This window comes from Hordeum vulgare, chromosome 3H, assembly GCF_904849725.1.
Source record: "Hordeum vulgare subsp. vulgare chromosome 3H, MorexV3_pseudomolecules_assembly, whole genome shotgun sequence".
In the NCBI taxonomy this organism is placed as follows: Eukaryota; Viridiplantae; Streptophyta; class Magnoliopsida; order Poales; family Poaceae; genus Hordeum; species Hordeum vulgare.
Genome location: NC_058520.1, coordinates 387,755,949 through 387,778,420, shown reverse-complemented (window position 1 = coordinate 387,778,420; position 22,472 = coordinate 387,755,949). Strand labels below are relative to the sequence as shown.

The 22,472-nt window shown below is 46.1% G+C and overlaps 2 protein-coding genes across 3 annotated transcripts; one reads left to right on the top strand and one right to left on the bottom strand.

Moving 5' to 3' along the window:
- Window positions 1–8,401: 8,401 nt before the first annotated feature.
- Window positions 8,402–8,945, top strand: LOC123440006. Its single transcript, XM_045116600.1, has 2 exons — window positions 8,402–8,580; window positions 8,664–8,945. The coding sequence occupies exons 1-2, from the start codon at window positions 8,521–8,523 to the stop codon at window positions 8,919–8,921; spliced, it is 318 nt and encodes a 105-aa protein (XP_044972535.1). The 5' UTR covers window positions 8,402–8,520; the 3' UTR covers window positions 8,922–8,945.
- Window positions 8,946–14,943: 5,998 nt separating this feature from the next.
- LOC123443939 (protein RAE1-like) lies at window positions 14,944–20,730 on the bottom strand. Of its 2 annotated transcripts, none has more exons than XM_045120504.1 (11): window positions 20,597–20,730; window positions 20,413–20,499; window positions 20,229–20,297; window positions 19,927–20,120; window positions 19,506–19,647; window positions 18,684–18,764; window positions 17,713–17,841; window positions 17,414–17,491; window positions 16,689–16,760; window positions 15,797–15,877; window positions 14,944–15,269 (listed from the first exon to the last, which is right to left on the bottom strand). In XM_045120504.1, exons 1-11 carry the CDS (start codon window positions 20,657–20,659, stop codon window positions 15,228–15,230), a joined length of 1,038 nt encoding a protein of 345 aa, XP_044976439.1. In that variant the 5' UTR covers window positions 20,660–20,730; the 3' UTR covers window positions 14,944–15,227. The 2 variants fall into 2 exon arrangements, 1 of the variants encoding a protein (XP_044976439.1); XR_006630889.1 differs by lacking the exon at window positions 14,944–15,269 and adding an exon at window positions 15,973–16,053 and having other exon boundaries at window positions 15,796–15,877.
- Between the last annotated feature and the right edge of the window lie 1,742 nt (window positions 20,731–22,472).

Here is a 22,472-nt window from a genome sequence, read left to right as displayed (position 1 = left end):
ACTATATCACACAATATATCAAAAGCTGCAAGTATGAACGTGTGGATATAGAAGGTATGCTTGAATGATTAATCTTGTACAAGAAATAGCCAACACAATATAATGAGCAGAAACAATATGCAATGTATGTATGCTCAAGTAACACAAGTAAACCACAAGTAAGGAGTTAGGGTTAAGGATAACCAAGGTCACTCAGACAAAGATGTACCCCGATGTTCACTTCCTTGGAGGGAAGCTAGTCACCGTTAGAGAGGTGGATGTTACCACGAAGGCACACCAACGCCACGAAGGCTCACCCTATTCTCCCTTTGAGATAACACCACGAAGGCGTTTCTCGACCACTAGTGGTAAGCCGTTGAGGTGGCTTCCAAACCCTCACAAACTTTTCCGAGGGTAATCACACGGATTGATTCCTCTCCAAAGAACTCCTACCGCCTAGGAGTCTCCAACCTCCAAGAGTAACAAGATCACAGGAAATGCTCAAAACTTGCTCAAATCTCAAATAGCTTGGGTTGAGAGAAGGAGAGGGAGATGATCTATCTTTTGATTGGAACAACTCTCAAAGGGGCTCACAAATGCTCTTGGGATCTAAGATTTGATGTGAGCAAATGTGTGTGAGGTGGAAATGTGTTTATGAGGATATGGCTGTGTTGGGCACCCTCTCGCGAAGTGGGAGAGGGGTATATATAGTGGGGAGTGTAAAACAGCCGTTGGGGACACTTTAAATCACATAGGGTCCGGACGTCCGGCAGTTTCCGGAAGTCAGGGCGTCCGCAAGGGGTCGAACATCCGACAGGGGTCGGTCGTCCGAGGGCTGTAGATATGACTGGAACCCCTGTGAAATGAACAGCGACCGGACGTCCGGAGAAGACCGAAAATCCGAGTTATTCGACTCAACTTCTTCTGGTGGGAGGTTCCGGATTTCCGAAAGGGGGCGGACGTCCGGGCCTCGGACGTCCGGAGGGAGCCGGAAATCCGAGTTATAGAGCTTATGTTCTTCTGGTGCAGGGCTCCGGATTTCCGAAGCTGGTCGGACGTCCGGCGCTCGGATGTCCGGAGGGAGCCGGAAATCCGAGTTATAGAACTCAATTTCTTCTGGTGGAGGGCTCCGGATTTCCGAAGCCTATCGGCCGTCCGGCCCACGGACGTCCGGAGGGAGCCGGAAGTCCGAGGCAATAGACATGTTATGAGATAGGAGCAGAGTAGAGAATATGTGGTATTGAGTAGGATAGTGAATATCTAGTTTGAGCAAGTTCATCACAAAAACCTGTGATCCCCTCTTAATAGTGTGGGATCCCTAAAGACTCAAGAATTGTAAAAGGGATACCGATGATCCATACTTGAGTGTGTACTTTTATTCGCTGATCATCACTCCGCACCGCTAACATCAAAGTAACTGATACCTTGAGTTAGCCCTTTCACTTGAGCTTGATGTTGTTGTTTCTTCTTGGCTCAATGTTGAAAGCAAGACATGATGAAGTCTTCAAGTAGCTCTCCCATACACAATGTGGAAAGCCTAGCTTATATATTTATCTTCATTTGTCCACCATGTGAACATCCACAAGGATCAAGCATGTAGTGCTCAGGAATGCTTATCTTGATCTTGTCCTTGTTAGCACATGAGCTTGTCCTTATCAACACATGATCATTCACAGTAGCTTAAAAAGGGTTAGTGATTAATTATCTATATGTAAGTTGTCAGCAACACCAAAACATGATTAAGGGCATGACTGCACTTTCACCAACGACTACTCTAAAATACATGGCAAATGGGTTCCTAAAACATGGACATTTCTACTACGGCATTCGAGCAACCCGTACACGCGCGAAAAATAAATACGGGACGAATCATATTGGAACAGCACGTAAAACTATGCATTCCGCACGTCAAACAACGTCAAACAATTATGCAAGTAGCAAAATCGTATTCTACACGCAAAACTACACAAAAAGCATATGCTACACGTCGCGATCGATTTACGGAAAAAAATACGGGCATTCTAATATATGTCTATTCCCTGGGATTTTAGATAATTCCGAAAATTAGCTGAATTAGCTAACGGGCCGAGCTGGAGCGCAATTCATCTAAATCTCGCTACGGGCGAGGATATACGACTCGGGCGGGGCTTACCTTGGGCCGGTTGGGAGGCTGATGGAGACGGGTCGTAGCGGATGGCGCGAGGTGGGCCTTGGGGCGAGGGAGGCGCTGGCGAGGCACTAGAGCTGGGCCAGCTCGGGGCCCAGCCGAGCGGTTGGGAGGCTGGCCTCGGGCGTCGTCGTGCTCGGGCGGTCAACGCGGGGGCTCGTCCTCCCGTGCGGGAGCCCTGGCGGCGGCCGGGCAGGACTCCGGCGAAGGAGCGCAGCCGGCGAGGGGGGTCCGGCAAGGATCAGGCGGTGGCGGGTGGATCCGGCCACCGGGTGGATCCTTCCCAGTGGTGGCGGCATGAGGCGGCAGCCGGACAAGGAGATCGGTGGCGGGCACAACTCCGGTCGGCGAGCCACAGGCGGCGGGGCGAGGCGCGAGCGGCGCAGCGAGGCGCAGGTAGAGGACGCGGGCAGCTTGGGCGCACCGGTCGGCGAGGGAGAAGGCGCGGGCCGCTGCTCCGGCTGCCGGCGAGGAGGCTTGGCTCGGGCTAGATAGGAGCTTCGGGAGGAGCTCGGGAGGCAGATCGGGTGGCGGCGGCTCGGGCCAGGGCGGGCCTGCGATGGGCTCCGCGGGCCCGCGGCGCTGGGGAGAGAGAGGCTGCGGGAGGAGGCTAGGGATTAGGGTTTGGCGCGGATCCCGAGGTGGAAGCAGGGGGTTGTCTAAAAATGCACAAGGGACTATTTATAGACAAATGGGGGGCTAGGTTTAGCGAAATTCCGCCCCGGTTTCAACCGCGCGGTCGGATTCGAATAATTCCGAACGCGGGATGGACTAAATGGCCGTGTAGTGTAGACATCCGGAGACGAGAGGGAAAACGGGTGGCGCGGCAACGATTTTTAAAACACCGAAAGACGTCCGACGATAGACCAAATACGGTGCCGCTACGGTCGACCGTTCGGGTACCAGACGGACTCCGATTGCGACGAAACTTGACATGCGGCCTAGCTATAACTAATAAAGACCGCACGTCAAATCTCAACCCAATCAGAAAAAGTTTTACGCACACTTTTGAAAACAAGATTTAAACGTTGTCGCGGGCGCGTGCATGTGTGGTCGGGCTCAGAACGGACAACGACGATGAACCGGCAACTAACAACGGATGCAAGTTTTGAAAACTGGCGGCAACGGAGATGCCGATGCAATGCTGATGATGTGCATGATGCGATGATGATTGGACAAAAGAAAATAGACACACGACGAAAACGGAATAAAGGGGGGATCTTCTGAAACATCGGACTCGGGTTGTCACACGATGTGTGGGGAAAAGAGGACATCACGAAGGTGGAAGGGGGAGGAAGAGAGCGTGGTGGAACCGGTGCCGATGATGGGAAGGTGATGCCCATTGCCGACGACAACACTAGATAAGTTATGCTTTAATGGAGAAGTCGAGAGGGTGAGGTTACCAGGGTTGACGGTGATGTGTGATGTCGCGCCGCTGTCGAGGTACCAGTTGTTGTTGGCGGAGCCCGCGGGTGGCTGGTTGTTGGCGTTGTAGGCGGCGTGGAGCATGGCAAGGTGATCCCATGCGGGCTGGTGGTTCGACGAGGGAGGATTGGCCGGCGGGTGGTGAGCATGATACGCCTGTGCATGGGATCCCGAAGCGGGCCCAAGGACGTCGGCAGAGTTGGGGGACCCATCCAGGGCGAGGTGGAGGGATCGCCATGCCGTATGGGGCGAAGAACCCCATGTAGGGGTTGTACGGGAGGTGGAGAGGAGGCCCACGGCCGGAGTGATCGCCGCAGCCACGACCACAGCCACGACCCCATCCGCGGTCGCGATCACCATCGTCCTGACCACGACCACGACCCTGGGGCTGGCTGGGCCCGCGATCGGTGGAGCCGGCAGGTCGATCAGCAGGACGTGGAGTGGAGGAGCCGGGGTGGTGCCACTGGTGACGGCGAGGATGGTGGCGCGATCGTCGGCCTCCCATTGGGAGAGATTATCTTTGGCAAGTTTGAGCCGAGAGAAGATTGTCTCAATCGGCGGGAGAGGCACCGTGTCGCGGAGAACGACACGGATGGTGTCGAGCCGTTTGTCGATGCCGTGGAGGTACTGAGTGGTGAGATCCACCTCAGTGACACGGTAGTCGATGTCGGCGAGACCGGCGGTGAGAAGCTTCATGCGGCGAGCGTATTCGGCGACAGAAAGATCCCCCTGTTTAAGATTGCGGTACTGGTGATTGAGGGTCATGTATCGGGCGGCGTGATTGGCGAGGAAATAGTCGCGGATGCGCCCCAGAGATTTAAGGTGGTGGTGGCGCCCACGACGTGATCGATGAGGGGATCAACCAGGGTGGAATAGATCCAGAGAACAAGGTGGGCGTCGAGTTCACAGAGATGAGCATCGGTGTTGGGGGGGAGGGGCTGCTCAATGAAGTGGGTGACACCGTAGCGACGAAGAACAAGGAGGAAGAAGGACTTCCACTTATGATAGTTATGATCGTCGGGGTTTAGTTGAAATTTGATGTGGTTCTGGATGCTGTCGTGGAAGATGGGGTGGCGTGGCTGATAACCAGCGGGCGGAGGGGGTGGCGCAGTGGAGATTGGTGCGGTGGTGGAGAAGAGGGGGGCGAACGTAGATGGAGCAGAGGGTGTACCAAAGACGAAGGGGGAGGATGCGGCGATGGCGGCACGGCCGGGTGCCGCGGTTGTGTCGACGACAGTCATCGAGGAGGAGGAGCTGTTGCCGGAGCCGGTGGCCGGCGTTGAGGGGAGATCGGAGGTGGACATAGAGATAACCTGGTGTCTGATACCAAGATAGTGATTGATTTCCTTAACTGAATCATCATATACATGAGTGTTACATGTATATATAGTAGAGAGATGGAGAGTGGCATCCGAGAGAAGTGGCACGCAGGCCATGGAACCGGTCCAGATCCTATATACAAGAAGGACTAAGTACATGTCAGTTAACATGGCGCTGCCTGCCACGGAGCTGGCGAACGAGGGCGATGCCATGGATGAGAAGACGGGCGGCGTGAATGATGCTGGAGTCAAGGCCAGATTGGTGCGGGCATAGTCGACCGCCGCTGTTGTTCTCCGACTGGACGCCGAACGAGAGAACCCGTGGACCGCGCACTGCATGGCGCTATCGTTCCGTACTTCGGTTGACGCGACCATGCACTGGAGAAAGGCAAAATTGACAAAAATGACCCCTGGGACGAAAGAACTCACGGATTGACCCCTCGGGAGAAATAATTCACCGGCCTGACCCTTTTGTGTGGCGCCCGACACCTCGGCGCCACACTGTACTGTGTGACGCCTAGGGGTTAGGCGCCACACCCCCGACCACGTGGCAGGGAGGGCCCACCCCCCAGGCAGTGTGACGCCTAAGCCTCAGGCGTCACACATTGTAATGTGTGGCGCCTGACGCTTAGGCGCCACACACTGACTTACAGGGCCACGGGCCAGCCCCCTCCCCACCCCCCTCCCCACCCCCTCCCTCATTCAAACAGAAACTTCCATTGCGGCGGCTGGCTCTCATCCCCTCCCTAATCCCCTCCCCAATCTCCTTCAGATCTGAGGATTTCTTCCTTGGATTGATCCCCCAAGGTAATGTCCTCCCCCATCCCTTCCCTTTCCCATCCTTCTATCCAATTTTATTATGTTTTGGTTGAGTAGATTGATTTTAGTAGATTGATTTGAGTAGGTTCTTAGGATTTGACTAGTTAGGATTTGGTTGAGTATATGAGTAGTTAGTAGTTAGTAGTAGTAGTAGGTATAGGAATTGCATTAGGTTTTGGTTTTGGTTGAGTATATGAATAGTGAGTAGTAGTAGTAGTTAGTAGTAGAGGTAGGTATATGAATTGTATTAGGTTTTGACTAGTTAGGATATGAGTTAGGACTTGACTAGTTAGTATATGAGTTAGGATTTGCATTAGGTTTTAACTAGTTAGGATATGAGTTAGGTTTTGACTAGTTAGGATATGAGTTAGGATTTGCATTAGGTTTTAACTAGTTAGGATATGAGTTAGGTTTTGACTAGTTAGGATATGAGTTAGGATTTGACTAGTTAGTTGAGTATATGACTAGTTAGTAGTTAGTAGTAGTAGTAGTAGTTAGTAGTAGTAGGTATAGGAATTGCATTAGGTTTTGGTTTGTAGTTAGTGGTAGTAGTTAGTATTAGTAGTAGTTCATATGAGTATATGAGTCTTATTTGAATATTAGTAAATGAGTAATTTTTTGTGATTTGTAGGATGGTGTGGCTTCTGAATGATGTTTATGACGCTGAACACCGGGCCTATTTCATGTCGGAGAAGAAGATGGTAAGTAGAAAATGATTAGTAGATTAGTAATATTTTGAAAATGTAATAAGCACTTGATATCTTCTTCTCCTATATGTTTGCAGGAGCTTACGCCCCTGAAGATCCGGTCTCATGGGGCATCCTCTGTAATGCATTACGATGAGCGGTACACCCCGTACATCGAGATGACGGGACTCCTTCCATTCGTGCAGCTTGTGAGTCAGTCAACTCCAAATCTGAACGTTGCGGCAGTCACAGCACTCATTGATCGTTGGAGGCCGGAGACACATAGTTTTCACCTCCGGACCGGAGAGATGACGGTTACTCTTCAAGATGTTTCCATGATCACCGCTCTTCCCATCGAGGGGAAGCCACTATGTATGAGCACTGATTCTGAGGGATGGCGGCATCAAATGGAGGCTCTTATTGGTATGTCGCCGCAGGAGCCGGAGGTGGAAGATGGAGGGAAGAAAGATAGAGTCCCTGCCGGCGCCACTTTCACTTGGATTGCCGCCAACTTTGCTCATTGTCCTGAGGACGCAGATGACGAGGTCATCCAGAGGTATGCTCGCGTCTACATGTGGTACGTCATCTCTAGGACTATCTTTGCGGACGGCACAGGCAAGAATGCTCCTTGGATGTGGCTGAAGGCGTTGACTGTTTTGGACAACAAGTTCAGCTGGGGCTCGGCCGCACTGGCTTACTTGTATCGGCAGGTAACAAATTGTTAATATTAAGTACTCTCTGTTATCTTTTTCTGCTAAACTGATGCATGTTTGTTGTTACTTGTAGTTGGACAATGCTTGTCGCAGGACGACAAAGGACGGTGGAGTTGGTGGTTGTATGCTCCTACTTTCAGTATGGAGCTGGGAACGCCTACCTGTTGGACGCCCTAAAAGCTCAAAGTGGAATACCTGGGATGACCACGACAACCCTGTACGTCAACCTACATGGGCTTACAAGTGGGACTTGGTATCGGAGGTGGCAAGCGAAGTGAACCTATTGTACAAGCAGTACACCAACGAGATGGATTCGCTTACCCCCGAGCAGGTAAGATGGTTTCAGAGTTGACTTCCAGCTTCTATGTTGTGAGTGAAATGAATTGTGGTATTCATCTTGTGTTGTAGGTTGAATGGGAGCCATATGGTGTCGGGACAAACTTTGGTGATGCACACACGTTCCAGCTGAATCCACTATGCGTGCAGGAAAGACATCTTTGGCTAATGCGTTGTCCCCTAATATGCAATTGGGCGGTTGAGTGGCATCTCCCGCATCGTGTGCTGCGTCAATTTGGTTACTTTCAGCCACACCCGCCGGAGTGGGTGGACACGGACACACAGCTTCACAGGTAACAAAAAATAATTAGTGATTAGTTTTGTTCTTAGTGTTGAGCGAGCTACTGATGTGTTTTGTTCAAAGCAGGTTGGATAGGAGGAGGCAGCGAAAAATCAAGGACTGGCAGAAGCATCATAAGAGCTACGTCCTTATGTTCGAGCAAAGTGTGCAGGCAACTTCGAGCATACAACGAACCCAGTACCGTCAGCATTGTGCTCTTGCGTTCAGCAACTACCTAAGATGGTTTCAGGAGAGTACTCGTGTCGAGATTTGTCCGCCGGCTTACGAGGAGGACATATTGGAAGAACCCACTGAGTACGATGAACTTGCCCAAGGCGGTTACAGCAAGTTGATTCACGAAGGGTACCAAACTTCCTTCGCCCCTGTCCTGAACTTTGTGGTAAGTGTGCTCCCCTATGTAAATTATGAATTCTAGCGGACCTATTCACTTGCACTTATTTGTTGTCATTGTCTTGTGATCATAGCGCAAAGAGGTCAAGAAACAAGCTGACGAGTCCGAAGATATTCTAGATAACACACCTGGAGGAAAAAAGGGAGAATGTGCACTTCGTCTATTCATAAAGGTGTTGTGTCATTATTATTATTTTGCCCAGAATGCAACATTATAGGTTACCTAATATATGTCATTTATATTTGAATCTAACAGGAACAGGGCAAGAAGTTACGGCGCCTATCCAACATTTTAGGTTGCCGTGACCCTGAATATGTTTCACCTTCGAGATCCGGTTCATCCGAAAGAAATACTCTTGACGATTCGGCTTCTTCGGGCGCTCATATGGATGATGGTGACATTACCCAAAGAAATACTCAGGAGGATGATGCTGACACTCATCAGGTATGACATAGCCATGCAGTTTGCACTTTCAACCTTCAGCCTTGAACCTTCAAATTTGAACTTTCAACCTTCATGTGTATTAGGCTGCGGACGACATGACGTTGAAGGCTTTCCAACGCTCCGCTTGCGTGTTGAAGCCCAGGAAGGAATTTAAGCGCTACTCACCGGATGATTATGCTAAAGGGAAGAATCCGGTGGCCGGGAGCTCTCGTTTGTCAAGGATGAGAAGCAGGGAGGATGAGGTTGAGGATGACGATGACGATGAGTCCGATGACCCGGATCAATTTGTGGTTGCGAGAAGGAAGAAGCTAGTATCCAAGAGGGGACGAGGCCCTAAGTGATTTGTAGTTGGTGTTGCACTTGTCGAGCTGAACTATTTATTGTAGTCTTGAACTATTTTGAGTTGTGAACCATTTAGTTCTAGTTGCAGTTGTTGAGAACCATTTAGTGCTATCAAAAGATCCTTATTGCTGGAAATATATTGCTTTATTGCACTCACAAGATCCTTATTGCTGTCAATATATTGATGTATTGCTGTTCTAAGATCTTTATTGCTGTCAGAAATTGCTTTTCATATTCAGTTCCAGCAGGTTTTCACATGTGTGGCGCCTAAGCCTTAGGCGCCACACATGTGCAGTGTGGCGCCTAAGGCTTAGGCGCCACACATGGGCTTATACAGCCTCAACGCAGCCCCTCTCCACCCCCTCCCCAGTATAAGTCCATGTGTGGCGCCTAAGCCTTAGGCGCCACACATGGGCTTATACAGCCTCAGGGCAGCCCCTCCCCACCCCCCCTCCCCCAGTATAAGTCCATGTGTGGCGCCTAAGCCTCAGGCGCCACACTACACATGTGTGGCGCCTAAGGCTTAGGCGCCACACACTCTGTCATGCCTAGAACTGCATCTTAATGGAGGAGGAGTTCAAAAATAGTGGTGGAGCTCAGATACATACGTCCAAACATACAACACAAAGCACATAGTAGTGGTGGTGGAGTTCAGACATACATATGGTTATTGAAGTAACTTACGTCCAAAAGTGCATACATAGTGGAGTTTCATTGTCATAAAGCGCGGAACCAAACAAGGTTCAACAACACATAGATTACAAGCATCCGGCTCTATTGGGTCGAGCAAGGCCCCTTACCCTTCTTCTTCTTCCTCTCTTCTTCCTCTTCCTCTTCCCTTTTGCGCAGTTTTGAAGCCTCTTCCTTAACCCTCTCCGTGAAGCGCTGATGCTCCCGCTCTCTCTTTGCTGCGGCCTCTGCCAACATCTTCTTAAAGTTAGCTTCATATTCTTTTTTACGTTTCTCTAGCGTCTTCCTGTCATTCTCCTTTATCCTAGCCTCATATCGCTTATGCTCAAGCAACATTTGCCACTCCTCATCCCTCTTTGCCTTATCCTCCTCATCCTTCTTCTTTCGCGCTTCCGCTGCATCCTCCTCTCTCAACTTCTTTGCAGCCCTATCCATCAACAGCTGCTCCTCACTGGCTGCATCCTTCTCCTCCCCCCACTCCGCTTTTGCCTTGTTCGGCTGAGAAGCGGCCATACCTACAAAACAGGCATCATAGCTCATAGTTAGTAAAATAACACACAAAGGAGCATCAAAAACAACATGATAAAGATAAGTGAAATATGTGACATACGGAAATGGTCCTTGTAGGTATCCACGCATACCAATCCTAGTAAGTCCACCACCTATCCCACCACTGCCTCTAGCACCACCACGACCTATCCCACCCCTGCCTCTAGCACCACCACGACCTATCCCACCACTGCCTCTACCACCACCACTTCCTCTAGTAGCACGTCCTCTAGTAAGCCCAAGTTGGCTAGGAACACGTTGAGTAGGAACTTGTTGGCTCGTGCTTCCTTGACCCGTCCCTTGTTGGCTCGTGCTTCCTTGACCCGTCCCTTGTTGGCTTGAACTTGGTTGGCTAGGACTTGGTTGGCTAGGACTTGGTTGGCTTGACCTGGAATCATTGTTTTTGGACTTCTTCTTTCGCGCCGTACACCTTCTTCTGTTGTGCCCTGTTACACCGCAATCTCCACATTGTGATCTCTCAGTAGGCTCTTGGAATTGGTTGTTCCCCATTTCTCTGCCACCACCATGGCCCCATCCATCCATGTCTCCTTTAAAACGCTTTGTCTTTCGTCTTCCTAGTTTCACAACCTTCCACTCTGGGTCGGGCCATAGTTGTACTCCATGATACTCCGGCCATTGTGATTGGTCAAAGTATGGTTCAAATCTAGGAGCCCATGTATGCTTCGTGGTCATGATCGAGAACTCGGACTCCCTCACGGTTAGTGGATGGTTGACGTCCACATTCCTACTGCGAGCTGCCGTGTACAAATGCGAGCATGCGAGATGAAGCAACCTTGGTCTCCCACAAGAGCAATCACACAAGGATAAAGAAACCTTGAACGCCCTGTTTCCGTGTTGCTGGCCATCGTTTGTCGTTGCTCCGGGCTCATTCACTTCGTATGTCCAATCCTCGTTGTTGTACAGGGTAGCCGTTTGGGTGTCAGCCTTCCGTGATTGAAATACCATCCATTTGTCAACCTTTGGTGGAAACTGGTACTTATACTTTTTCTTGTTCTCTCCCGCAATCTGATCATCTGTTTCTTGTGAGTACTTTAGAAAGTATGCTCTCAACTTGTCGAATGTGTATTGAACTATTGCCGTCACCGGCAACGCACGGACACCCTTCAACACCCGGTTGAAGCATTCTGCCATGTTACTGGTCATTTGACCATATCTTCGGCCATCTTCGTCATAAGCTCGTGCCCACTTGGCCCGAAGTTCAATGTGCCTGTTAAGAAACTCAAGCCCACCTGCATCAAGTTTTTTGTTTACAAGCAAAGCATTGTACAATCTTGCAAATCGTTTGTCAGAAAATGCTTGACAACAATCCTGAAGATCATCCGCCAACTCCTTGCTACCACATGCCCGGTAGAAGTTTGCACAGAAATGCCTCATGCACCATCGATGATGCAAAGGAGCATGGCCGGGAATGACAATGTCAACCGCGTTAAGTATGCCTTGATGACGATCCGATATGACACATATTTCCCTCTCAAACGGTAATACCTTGGTTCTCAAAATATGCAAGAACCATTCCCAGTTAATATTGTTCTCTGCCTCAACCAAAGCAAAAGCCAAAGGCATCAACCGGTTATTGGCATCACTTGCTATTGCAACCAACAAAGTGCCCTTGAATTGTCCGGTCAAAAACGTGCCATCGATGGAGATGACAGGACGACAGTGCTGGAAAGCGCTCACACATTGCTCAAATGCCCAAAATGCACGGCCAAATACGCGAACCCTATTTCCATTCTTAATCCTTGTTTTCTCCCCATACGGCTCGACCACATGAACCATGCCCGGGTTAGTGTGGGCAATAGCTCCCAACAACCTAGGTATGCGGTTGTATGCTTCCTCCCAATCACCATACAACATCTTGAATGCGGCTTGCTTTGCTTTCCATGCCTTACCATATTTCACCTCGTAGTGAAAGAGGGCTTTCACAAGGTCTTGTACGCTTTTTATGCTCATTGTAGGAAGAGAGGAGATGGAGTTGGAAAGCCTATAAGCGATGAACTCGGAGGTTAGTTGTCTATGGCTTTGCGACGATAGGGCACCATCAACCCTCTTGCCTTGACACATGTGAGGCATACAACTGACAATGTTCCATCCTGGCCCTCCTTTCCATGGTCTTGCACGGACAATCCAAGGACAACCTCTATCCTCACAAGCAACCGTGTAACGCAGCTTCATGTTTGAATGAACAACTTTGTGTGGCCTGTAATGCGTAACAGAATATTCATCCAACCACATCTTCAGTTCAAAGAATGTTTCGAACTTTGACCCCGGCAAAATAATATTCTTCCCATGTGTGTCCCGATGAGAAGGTGGCCTAACTCCAAACAATATGCCTTCGCCTCCGTCAACCACGGCTTCATCCGCAAGGCTAAGATCCTCGAACAATGGTGTCCGGTGATCACGCTTTAATACCTTCGTGAAAGCTTCAGCCTCCTTTGCCGTGAACCCTTCCTCATCAACTTCTTCATCGGGACCCTCATCGTCAGACTCAGAGGCATACCCACGTGAGTACGGAATGGAATGGTCCATTGTCTCTTGCAAATTATATTTGTCCAAATCACCAAGATTGTTGTCATGAAGAACATTACCATCATCATAGTGCTCATAATTAGCCTCTACCAATGGTTCATGTTCAATGTTGACCTCTTCGTTAGCCTCATACACACAAGAAAGAGGTTCAATGCTGGCCTCTTCGTTGATGGTTGCAGGAATAGCTTCAACAATCGAAGAGGAAACCCGGTTCAAATCCAACAAGTTAGGAACATTTGTTTTCATGGCAAATAACTCTAGAGCCTTGTCTAGTGATTCGGCCACCGTATCCTTGTATGCAAGCCAACGTTGCTCGGAGTTGACACGCATGGTCTTCCAACGAATGTGCATTCCGAATCCCACATTATGCCTACCAGCAAACTCAACTACATCACTAGGGTCCATCCAATTCAAATCCTTTCGGACTTGTTCCAACAATTCAGCATAGCTAGGACACAAATCGAACACCATGTCAAGCTCATCCGGGTCCGTATCAATATTGCCTTTTAAAAAGGCATCCTTGTCCACGTGATGAATATAAACACATGTTCTTCCCATACCTAAACAACAAAACATAGAACCTTTTTATGAGCAATCATACAATTACAATAACCATAGCCTAACTTCCAAATAACCCTAACCCCCTCATAACCCTAACCCTAGCCTAACCCTAGCCTAACCCTAGCCTAACCCTAAAACAACCATAATGCACACATCCAAACAACCCTAATCCTAACCCCATCATACCCCTTATCCTAACATACAAACAAATAAAACAATATGATATACATCCCACATTTCATGAAAAACTAGGTTTCCTCAAATTTGCAAAAAAAAAAGAACACAAAAGATTTTCCTTTGGATGAGAATGAGGGGAGAGGTGGGGATTACCTTAGGGGAGTGATTGGACAACAAATGCCCGCTCCAAACCTTCAGATTTGATGATGTAGAGAAGGATTTGAGGGAGGGGGCAGTGGCTGGGAGAGGGGCTGGGGGAGGGGAATGAGGGAGGGGGCTGGCCCGTGGCCCTGTAAGTCAGTGTGTGGCGCCTAAGCGTCAGGCGCCACACATTACAATGTGTGACGCCTGAGGCTTAGGCGTCACACTGCCTGGGGGGTGGGCCCTCCCTGCCACGTGGTCGGGGGTGTGGCGCCTAACCCCTAGGCGTCACAGAGTACAGTGTGGCGCCGAGGTGTCGGACGCCACACAAAAGGGTCAGGCCGGTGAATTATTTCTCCCGAGGGGTCAATCCGTGAGTTCTTTCGTCCCAGGGGTCATTTTTGTCAATTTTGCAGTGGAGAAACCCGCATGGGGTGCCTCCGCGCTGGCTGTGCCCTCGCTGGTGGAGGGCTGCAGCGTCGCGTGCCAGTTGATGGCCACCGCTGCCACGCATGCTACACAGGCTGCATGCGGACACGTCGCCAACCACATATACCGGTGCCGACGACCTTATCAGGGTCAAGTGAAACGCCGCCTCGGCGTGCTGGACGGAGCAGCCTGATGACGCACCACCGGGATCAGCGGGTGCACGTGGAGTCGCCGAGTACAAGACGCACATAGACGTAGCCGGCCGACCGAAATCCTTGGAAGCTCCTTGTTTAATCACAGAGAGGAAATCAAATTAGTGCGCACCTGATTGATTTCTCCTGTGCAGATGCATGCATGCTAATCCGTTTCCTTGGATGGAATGGTTCGTCGCTTCCGCCGTGGATGGTTTCTGGGTTGCGCGCGGCCGGCATAACGGCAGTCTTGCGCGTGGCCTTTTTCCACGCCCTAGTGCCGGAGGTTTCCTGCCGGTGCTATATCCGTCTCGCGCCGATGCAGTCTTGTGTTGGGAATGCTTAATTGTTCTATAGAGAAACTATCGCGCTGACAACGTCTTTGAAGTAGAACTAAAGAATCCATGAAGGTTAGCAATAGTGAAGATTCTTCTTAATTAACACATAAATTAATTAAATCGCAACAATAACAAAAAATGGCACCTCCAAAAAGAGTACATAAAAACATCACATTATTGTAAGAAAAACACTATCATCACCCTCACGCACCAAATGATGTTTCCAAAAAGTTTCTTGTTGAACTTCAGTAGAATCACAAGAATGGTCGGTCATTTTGGTACCCAAGATTTTTTTTTTCTACTATTGTCTTTTGATTATAATAATAATGTTCTACCAGGTGCGCGTGGAACCAGGTTCCAAAAATTCCTGTTGTCCCATTCGCTCCGTAACTCCCATGTCAGCAAATCAACGGATTTAAAGCCGAGTAGTCATTCAACTCTTTGTTCCCAACTCTGACGTCCAACTTGCGGAAAAACAGCTGAACTACAGCAACAAAATACGACCTGCCATTTACATGGGAAGAAATGCAACTGCTTTTTATAGAAGATATGCTTGCAGTCTCAGAGATGAAAAAAATGCCCTGCAGAGTCAAGATCTAAACACTAATGCGGGTAATTAGCATCAGGCAACAGCAAACTCATCAGGTTCGGAGCACAGATCTGCAGCTTGTCATTTCCAAGTCTACTTTTTTCCAGTACGGGGCTTTCCTTTGACATCAGATTCCTATATGACAAAAAAAAAGAGTAAAGAGCGATTGTCAGAGAAGTACTAAACAAAAGATATCTGGCATTCCCTAAAAGAAGGATATCTGACATTGTAAAAGGATACTGTGACGATGTCATGTGATCTTTCAAAGGGGGGTGCCTATTTCTAAGGTGAATTGCGTCTAATTAAGTACTCCCTCTGTAAACTAATATAAGAGTGTTTAGATAATTAAAATAGTGATCTAAACGTTCTTATATTAGTGTACGTAGGGAGTACTTCACATTTTTTACGATTGGATTAATCCAGAATGAGGCACAAATATATCTAACTAATCCAAAGATCAAGGATACTTATTAACAAATCAGGCCAAGGAACATGAATGAACTAATTGTAGGCAATGGCTAGCCGCCAGAAAAAAGAAATATGTGTCCACTTTTGTTACATAGAAATGCAGGTATATACTGTAAATGTTTATCGTGTCTTTGTAAGGAACTTTGAAATCAATGGAAGACTTAAACATGCTATACATCATAAGAAGCACCAACCTGCACGCTATGCAGAAAGATATTTGTCTTTGCAGTAGAAGGATTATGCTTCTCAGCACCCTTGCTCCAATCATAACATACCTAACCGATTTAGGCAAAAATAGCAATTTAAACACCAGTATACATGCCTAAGCACAGGAGAACAGAATACAGTACATGACATTCAGAATACAGACTTGATAACTTGAACAGAGTAGGCAATTTTGTTCCCGCCGCACCAATGATTACTAGTCCCTCCACTCCTAAATACTCCCTCCCTTCCAAAATATAAGACCTTTTAGAGATTTTATTAGAAGACTACATACGGAGCAAGATGAGTGAATCTACACTTTAAAATATGTCTATGTACATCCGTATGTAGTTTATAATGCAATCTCTAAAAGGTCTTATATTTAGGAACGGAGGGAGTATAAGTCTTTGTAGAGATTTGAATATGAACTACATACGGAGCAAAATGAGTGAATCTTCACTCTAAAATACGTCTATATTCATCAGTATGTAGTCCATATTCAAATCTTTTAGAAAGACTTATATTTAGGAACAGAGGGAGTACTTTTTAACATTGAAAATGGCATACTTCCCGTTAATCAAAGCCTTTTCAGTTTTAACATTTACAAATTTGTTACAATTAGGATAGAAAACATACTAGCTAGTATCACATGTAATAAACTCTGACCCTGCAACTTAAGCACCCTATTTTATCCATTAGCATCATGTACATTCAATGATACATTAGGTATTCCTCCCACTCTCACTCTTGGCCACTACTGTTTGATTGCTATCTGTTGAGATCTAGGACAATACAGAGCAATAAATCTAGCAAAATTGTCAAAGAAAGAAATCCATATTTAACGATTTATTCTGGTGCAGATAGCAACAACAGATGGCCTACCGCATAAGCAAAGATTGAGCCATCCTGATTGAATGTGCTGCACGTGACGGGTGATGGGCACTTGCTAAAAGCCTGTAAAAGAAGAATAATACATCAAAGATAAATCTTTAAAGAGCACAAACGAAAGTCTTATACTTAAGGCACTGAAGTCCTGAACCAAGTATATAGTAAACTGAATTCCTATAAATTATCCAAGTCTCTCTGATTGTAAGGAAACACCACTGTATGAATCTTTTAATAATAAGCATTGTTTTTAAGGCGTCTCGTCTTGGATGCTTAGGCGGCAAGGCACCCTGGCAGCGCCTTGCAGTTATTCCTGCTTTAGGTGCTTAAGTGTCAGGGCGGTGGATGCACACCTTAGGTCCCCAACCATACTTAAGGAAAATTTATCACTATTAGCGATGGGGTTACGTAAGAACACTGAAGGTTTCATGTGGATCATGCATCCTCAACTCAAGATGATTGGGCGCTTATTGCTAAGCAAATGTGATCAACAAAAAAAATCTTTGGAAAACAAGGAAATGATGATTTCTCTTTGAGAAACTAATATTTCACAAAGAAATATGACAACAATTTCCAGCTATTGCATTACAGATTGTCCTGTTTTTTCAGTTTAACATAACTATAATCTAGTTGAAAACACATTAGAAAACACGGCATTAATTACTCTGCACCAATAGAGAATGGGAGAATCATTTAACTAATTACGGGGGAGGAGGGTGGACCTTCAGTCTTTGTTTACTGTCCTTGTCCCAAAAGTTGAAACCTCCATCAGAGCCTGCAGTAGCAAATGTATGGTGCACCTGGAAGGAATGCAAAGCACAGAAATTAGATTTGCTTAGTTGAAGATAGTTCCTGGATCATAGGACAATCAGCACATATTCATGTATTTGAATTTATGAACATTCATACTTCATAGCAAGTGAACGCAATTTTCTTCTCCATTTTTTTTTAAATATAGCATCCTACAATCTCAGGAAATAGACAACAAAACAATTTAAGTGTTATAAAGAATTTATCTTACAGGATGAAAGTTCAGCGAGTTAACAGAGTATATATCAGTGCCCTCACGGTGACATTTGAATGTGAAATTCTTGCTTTGATTAGAGTCATCCACATGATGAACACCAACGCGTCCTTCTATTGATCCAACCTTCAGAACAAGCCATAGATTAATCAAATGCTCACAAAAAATAAAAAACAATAGTACTTTTATCTGCAATGGCTTCAAAACAGCATTGCCAAACTATAACACAAAACATAAGCAGTTGACAAACGGTGAAAAATTACAAGAACTGGGAACAATTTGTACAGTGGACTTATAGATAAATAAAAAATCCATGGACTTGAAACATTGGGTGGAGTGATTTTGCCAGGGAAGGTGAAAAATACAATGAGAAATAAGCATTCAGTCGCAAAAAAGGGGAGAAGCATTAATTTCTCATAATCAAGTCATTTTCTTCAACAATTCTAAAGTGTGAAATTTCTGCAGATATAAATTTTGAAACAGAGAAATTGAGTGATGATGCATCCAGGACAACTGAATGGTGACACAACTAACATAGCATTCAACAATTCATGATATTTCTATATTCTAATAAATGCTACCCCCTCCGATCTATATTACTTGTCTTAGATTTGTCTAGATACGGATGTAGACAAATCTAAGACAAGTAATATGGATCGGAGGGAGTAGCAAAAATACTTCTAGATTTAACTTATTTTTCTGAATGCTCACTAAATATAGTTTCAAATTTGGACTCTACGTCTTAGGGGGTTTTATTATGTGTAAGATTGGAGGACACAAATGGCCAAACTTGAAGTTATGTGCAGACGACCTAGTTAGGATTTGATTATTTTTCTCAGGATAGGAGGTATGTTTACTAGTTAGCCACATAAGTCATTGCAGAGATGATGGATAAGGAAGAGCTAAATTCACTGGAAGAACCCAGCAAACTGGGCCACCTATTTGGGATCAAACAACAGTATTCCTACCAAGAATCCTTGTTGATCAGGGAACGCGGCAATACACCTTGTCTGGAATTTCAAAGGTGACACGATCCTCTTGAATTCAGCCTGTTACAAGTATGAGAATGTCAAATATGCAAGCAAGACTTAGAGCATCTAAAAAACATATGCACATTATTATTGCAGTAGCAAACATGCGGAAATTCAATTGGACAGGATAACCCACAGCAAATCCTTGCTTATTTACTCTTGCTACTACAGATTGAGGAAAGAAATTGCCACCTTGACAGAATTTTGACCTTCAAACCCTATACTCCAACTAAATGTTCATCAGGCCAGGAATAAACCAGCACCGAGATTGTTGAGAAATTTTAAAATCTAAACCACATTAGGGGAATTATCAGAGTTTGAGTTTTAACTTTTAAACAACTAAGAGAGGCAAGGTATTTGTTTTCAAACCTTAAAAAAAATTATAACAACTAAGAGAGGCAAGCTATTTGCTAACACCATTTACCATACCACTGAAAACACCATTTACCATACCACTGAAAACACCTCACACAATTCTAGGGCAATCGCTATAATGGATATCTGCCGACTGGGGTAAGACTTTGTTGTAATAGCACTGGAAAAACAGCGCAAATAACATTCAGGGGAAATCAGTAGAAGTAGCGTTAGGGAAAGCCATAGACTACATACTTGCACATTAAACAATAGTAGCTAGCAATTGATTTAAGAAACAGAATATGTGTAAACACTGTACAAGAATAATGGATTAAAAATAAAGTGTGTGCAACTCCATTGCATCCATGTACATAACCAGATACAATGTAAAGAGAAATAATTTACCTGTGGATTCTGCAGATTGAAGATAACAACGTTGCGATCAGCAGTACCGACCGCCATTAGAGGATAACTAAGTGAGAGAGCATAGCAGCGCTCTGGAAGTTGCTGAACATGGGCTGGATTAGGTTGTCGAATGTCCCAGTACCTGATAGACATAAGGTTGGACGGAACAAAATGATCAGCAATCGTGTTAACAAAGTCGATTTTGTAGGCCCATTGTGTTTGTATGTATATCAGCATGGTGCTTGAAGATAATGTAGCATGGTCCTTTACAAATTATCTAACTGGGCATTGCATCAGTATTCAGCAATCCACTGTTATGATGCAACATATCATGTGCAATTGGACAAACAACGCCAAATATTTGAGTCGCGGTTAATTCTAAAGGAATCAATGTAACTTAGGTTTGTGCACATTTGATCACCTCAGAGTCTTATCCCAGCTCCCACTGACAAGAAGACTCATCTGTGGAATCCAAGCGAGTTCTTTGACCGACGCCTCATGGCCTGAGAAGGTCGTGGCCTGCCCGCCGGACAGCAGCGGCCACATCTTCACCATTTTGTCACAACCTCCCGAAAAAACAGTAGTCCCATCATCCTTCCACGCAGAGCACAAGACCTATGCCAAACAACCTAGCTAGCTTAGTGGTCAGGTAATTTAAACATGAACAGAGCGATTTAACAGTCCACAAGGGCTAAAATTGAAGATCCATGTTGAGCACAGTACTGGCTGATCGTGCGAAATAGACGCCTTCGCCTGGCATTGGCCGCCAGGCTGAACCTCCCAGCACCGAACCTGCGTCCAAAACCAAACGGCCCAATCGCATCTCAGTATTTCACTCACCGATTCACCAAAACAGAAAGCGATTATCTGCACAACAATAGGCCTCAGACGGCCGCGGTGAGCTCACCTGGTTGTCCCAGGAGGTGGCAATCAGGTGGTTCGCCTTGGGGCTGAAGCTGAGGCTGGAAACCGAGTCCCCGGGCGCCGGATTCACCTGCACGAAACGAAGGCAATCCCCGGTCAAATCGACCCATACATTAGGTTTTAGCCATTTAGACCAAGGGCAACTAGTATTGGCCAAGCGCACGCACCTCGAGGGATTTGTTAGGGTTAGGGTTGGCTGGGGCGGCGCCGGCGGCGTTAAAGCTCGCCATTGCGATTCCGAAGGTGTTGGGCGAATTTGGGGGAGGGAGGGAAGGGGCGGGGTTTGCGGTTTGTGGGGAGGGTTTTGCTTTTAAGGCAGGGCAAAATCGCGTCGGATGGACGCCCAAAGTCCCAAACCAGCAGGTGGTCGCGTGAGGTTGACGCTTCGGGGAGAAGAGTTTGGGCTTGCGCTCAGGCTTGGGCTTGGGTTTAGGCTAACTCGAACCGACCGATTCAAATGGACACACAATGTGTGTGTCTTTTGTTACCCTATAAAAATAATATGTTTATTTTTTATTCATTTGGGTCATCAGTTCGGCCGGCATCCACCACTTGTTCATATCAATTTTGACGATGCATCACCGGTGACTCATTTGTTCCGTCTTGATCGTTTATTTTCAACAAATATAATTTCATCATCAAATAAATGTAGCTAGCAAAATAAATGTCAAACATTGCACCAAAAGGATAGTCGCGGCCATAGTTCATGTATAACGGTCATAGTTCATAAAAAACAAAAAAAAATGATCATGCATATTGGTCCTCAATAAAGTTGTGTTTCACCTCAAACCAGGCCTTTGGGATGGGGTGGGGATTGTCTTGCTCGTGTCAGCCTCCATGATCTCCACTTCCTTGGAGATTAGTGCGAGCTCCACCTCTTTGGCTCTTTTTATCGGGCATTGGCCTCATCAATCTTGATATTTTTATTTTGTGTGTTCATCTTTCTCTTGGTACCTTTCTCTCTTCACTCTCTTCATTTTGGGTCATGAATGCCTAAGATTTTTGCAAGGCGGTTGTAGAAGCATCACGCTTTGCGTCCACCTTAAATTTGGTCTTGCTCCTTGGCTTCTTCTCACTTTCACTTAGGTCGACATTCGATGAGGCACTCCACCTCTTTTTTGGCTGCATATTGCTCCTTATACTTTTGGCAATCATTTTTCTTGAACAATGACTCAAGGTGATGGTTTGCCCGCAGTTTGGACCTTGAAGGTATCCAAAGCTTAAAACGCCTACATGTAGGGATGAAAACTAACAAGACAGATTTATGTTCATAGAAGGATAATATATGCTCATATGAACAAGGGAAGGAAAATAAACCATGTTGCCAATGCCACTCATGGGGCGGCCGGTGACATTCTCGTGAGCACCACAAAAATTGTCACACTCCAATTGCATGAATCGTACAATCAAAGAAAGAAAAGGCCTAGTATGTTTTGCGACGTAATTTCGTTTTGTACTGGTCGATCTACGTTCAATTGTCTTTCCATTGTGATGCATTTCTTTCTTGATAAATATCAACTACAAGATGCCATTTTTGGTGTCTCTTTAAAAAATCTACATCGGTTTATTTATTTCATTTTGTTGTTTGTTTTCAAATTTACACATAATACATGAACACCTTTTCCATACTTGTGAACATTTTTTGAAAATATGGAACATATGAATAATTAGTTATATTTTTTTTATATCCATATATAATTTATAAGATAGATGAGTACCTTTTAAAATTACATGAACGTTGTAGATTAAACAAAGTATATTTTTAAAAAATCAATAGAAATTTTTAATACATGATGAATACTTTCAAATATACATCTATTCTTTTCTTTACAATACACGATGGAAATTTTTAGAACAGACGATGAATCTTTTATCTTTTATATCTAAATAGCTAGTCTCTAATAATTTTTTCTCTCGACATGCAAGCATGTCACATCATCGCACAACATGCATGAAAAAGGTCCATCCCAACTACTAGATGCCTCACAGCATGCAAGCATGCCACTTCATCATGAAACATGCATAGAAAAAGACCCACATCTC

Bases quoted from the DNA above. Each gene is read 5' to 3' on its own strand.
- LOC123440006 (XM_045116600.1), top strand. From the start codon at position 8,521: ATGGATGATGGTGACATTACCCAAAGAAATACTCAGGAGGATGATGCT. The intron at 8,581-8,663 runs GTATGACATAGC...CATGTGTATTAG, and splicing joins ATGATGCTGACACTCATCAG to GCTGCGGACGACATGACGTT.
- LOC123443939 (XM_045120504.1), bottom strand. From the start codon at position 20,659: ATGGCGAGCTTTAACGCCGCCGGCGCCGCCCCAGCCAACCCTAACCCT. The intron at 19,648-19,926 runs GTGATCAAATGT...TATGTCTATCAG, and splicing joins AGCTGGGATAAGACTCTGAG to GTACTGGGACATTCGACAAC. The intron at 18,765-19,505 runs GTAAATTATTTC...TACTTGTAACAG, and splicing joins TCAATCTGCAGAATCCACAG to GCTGAATTCAAGAGGATCGT.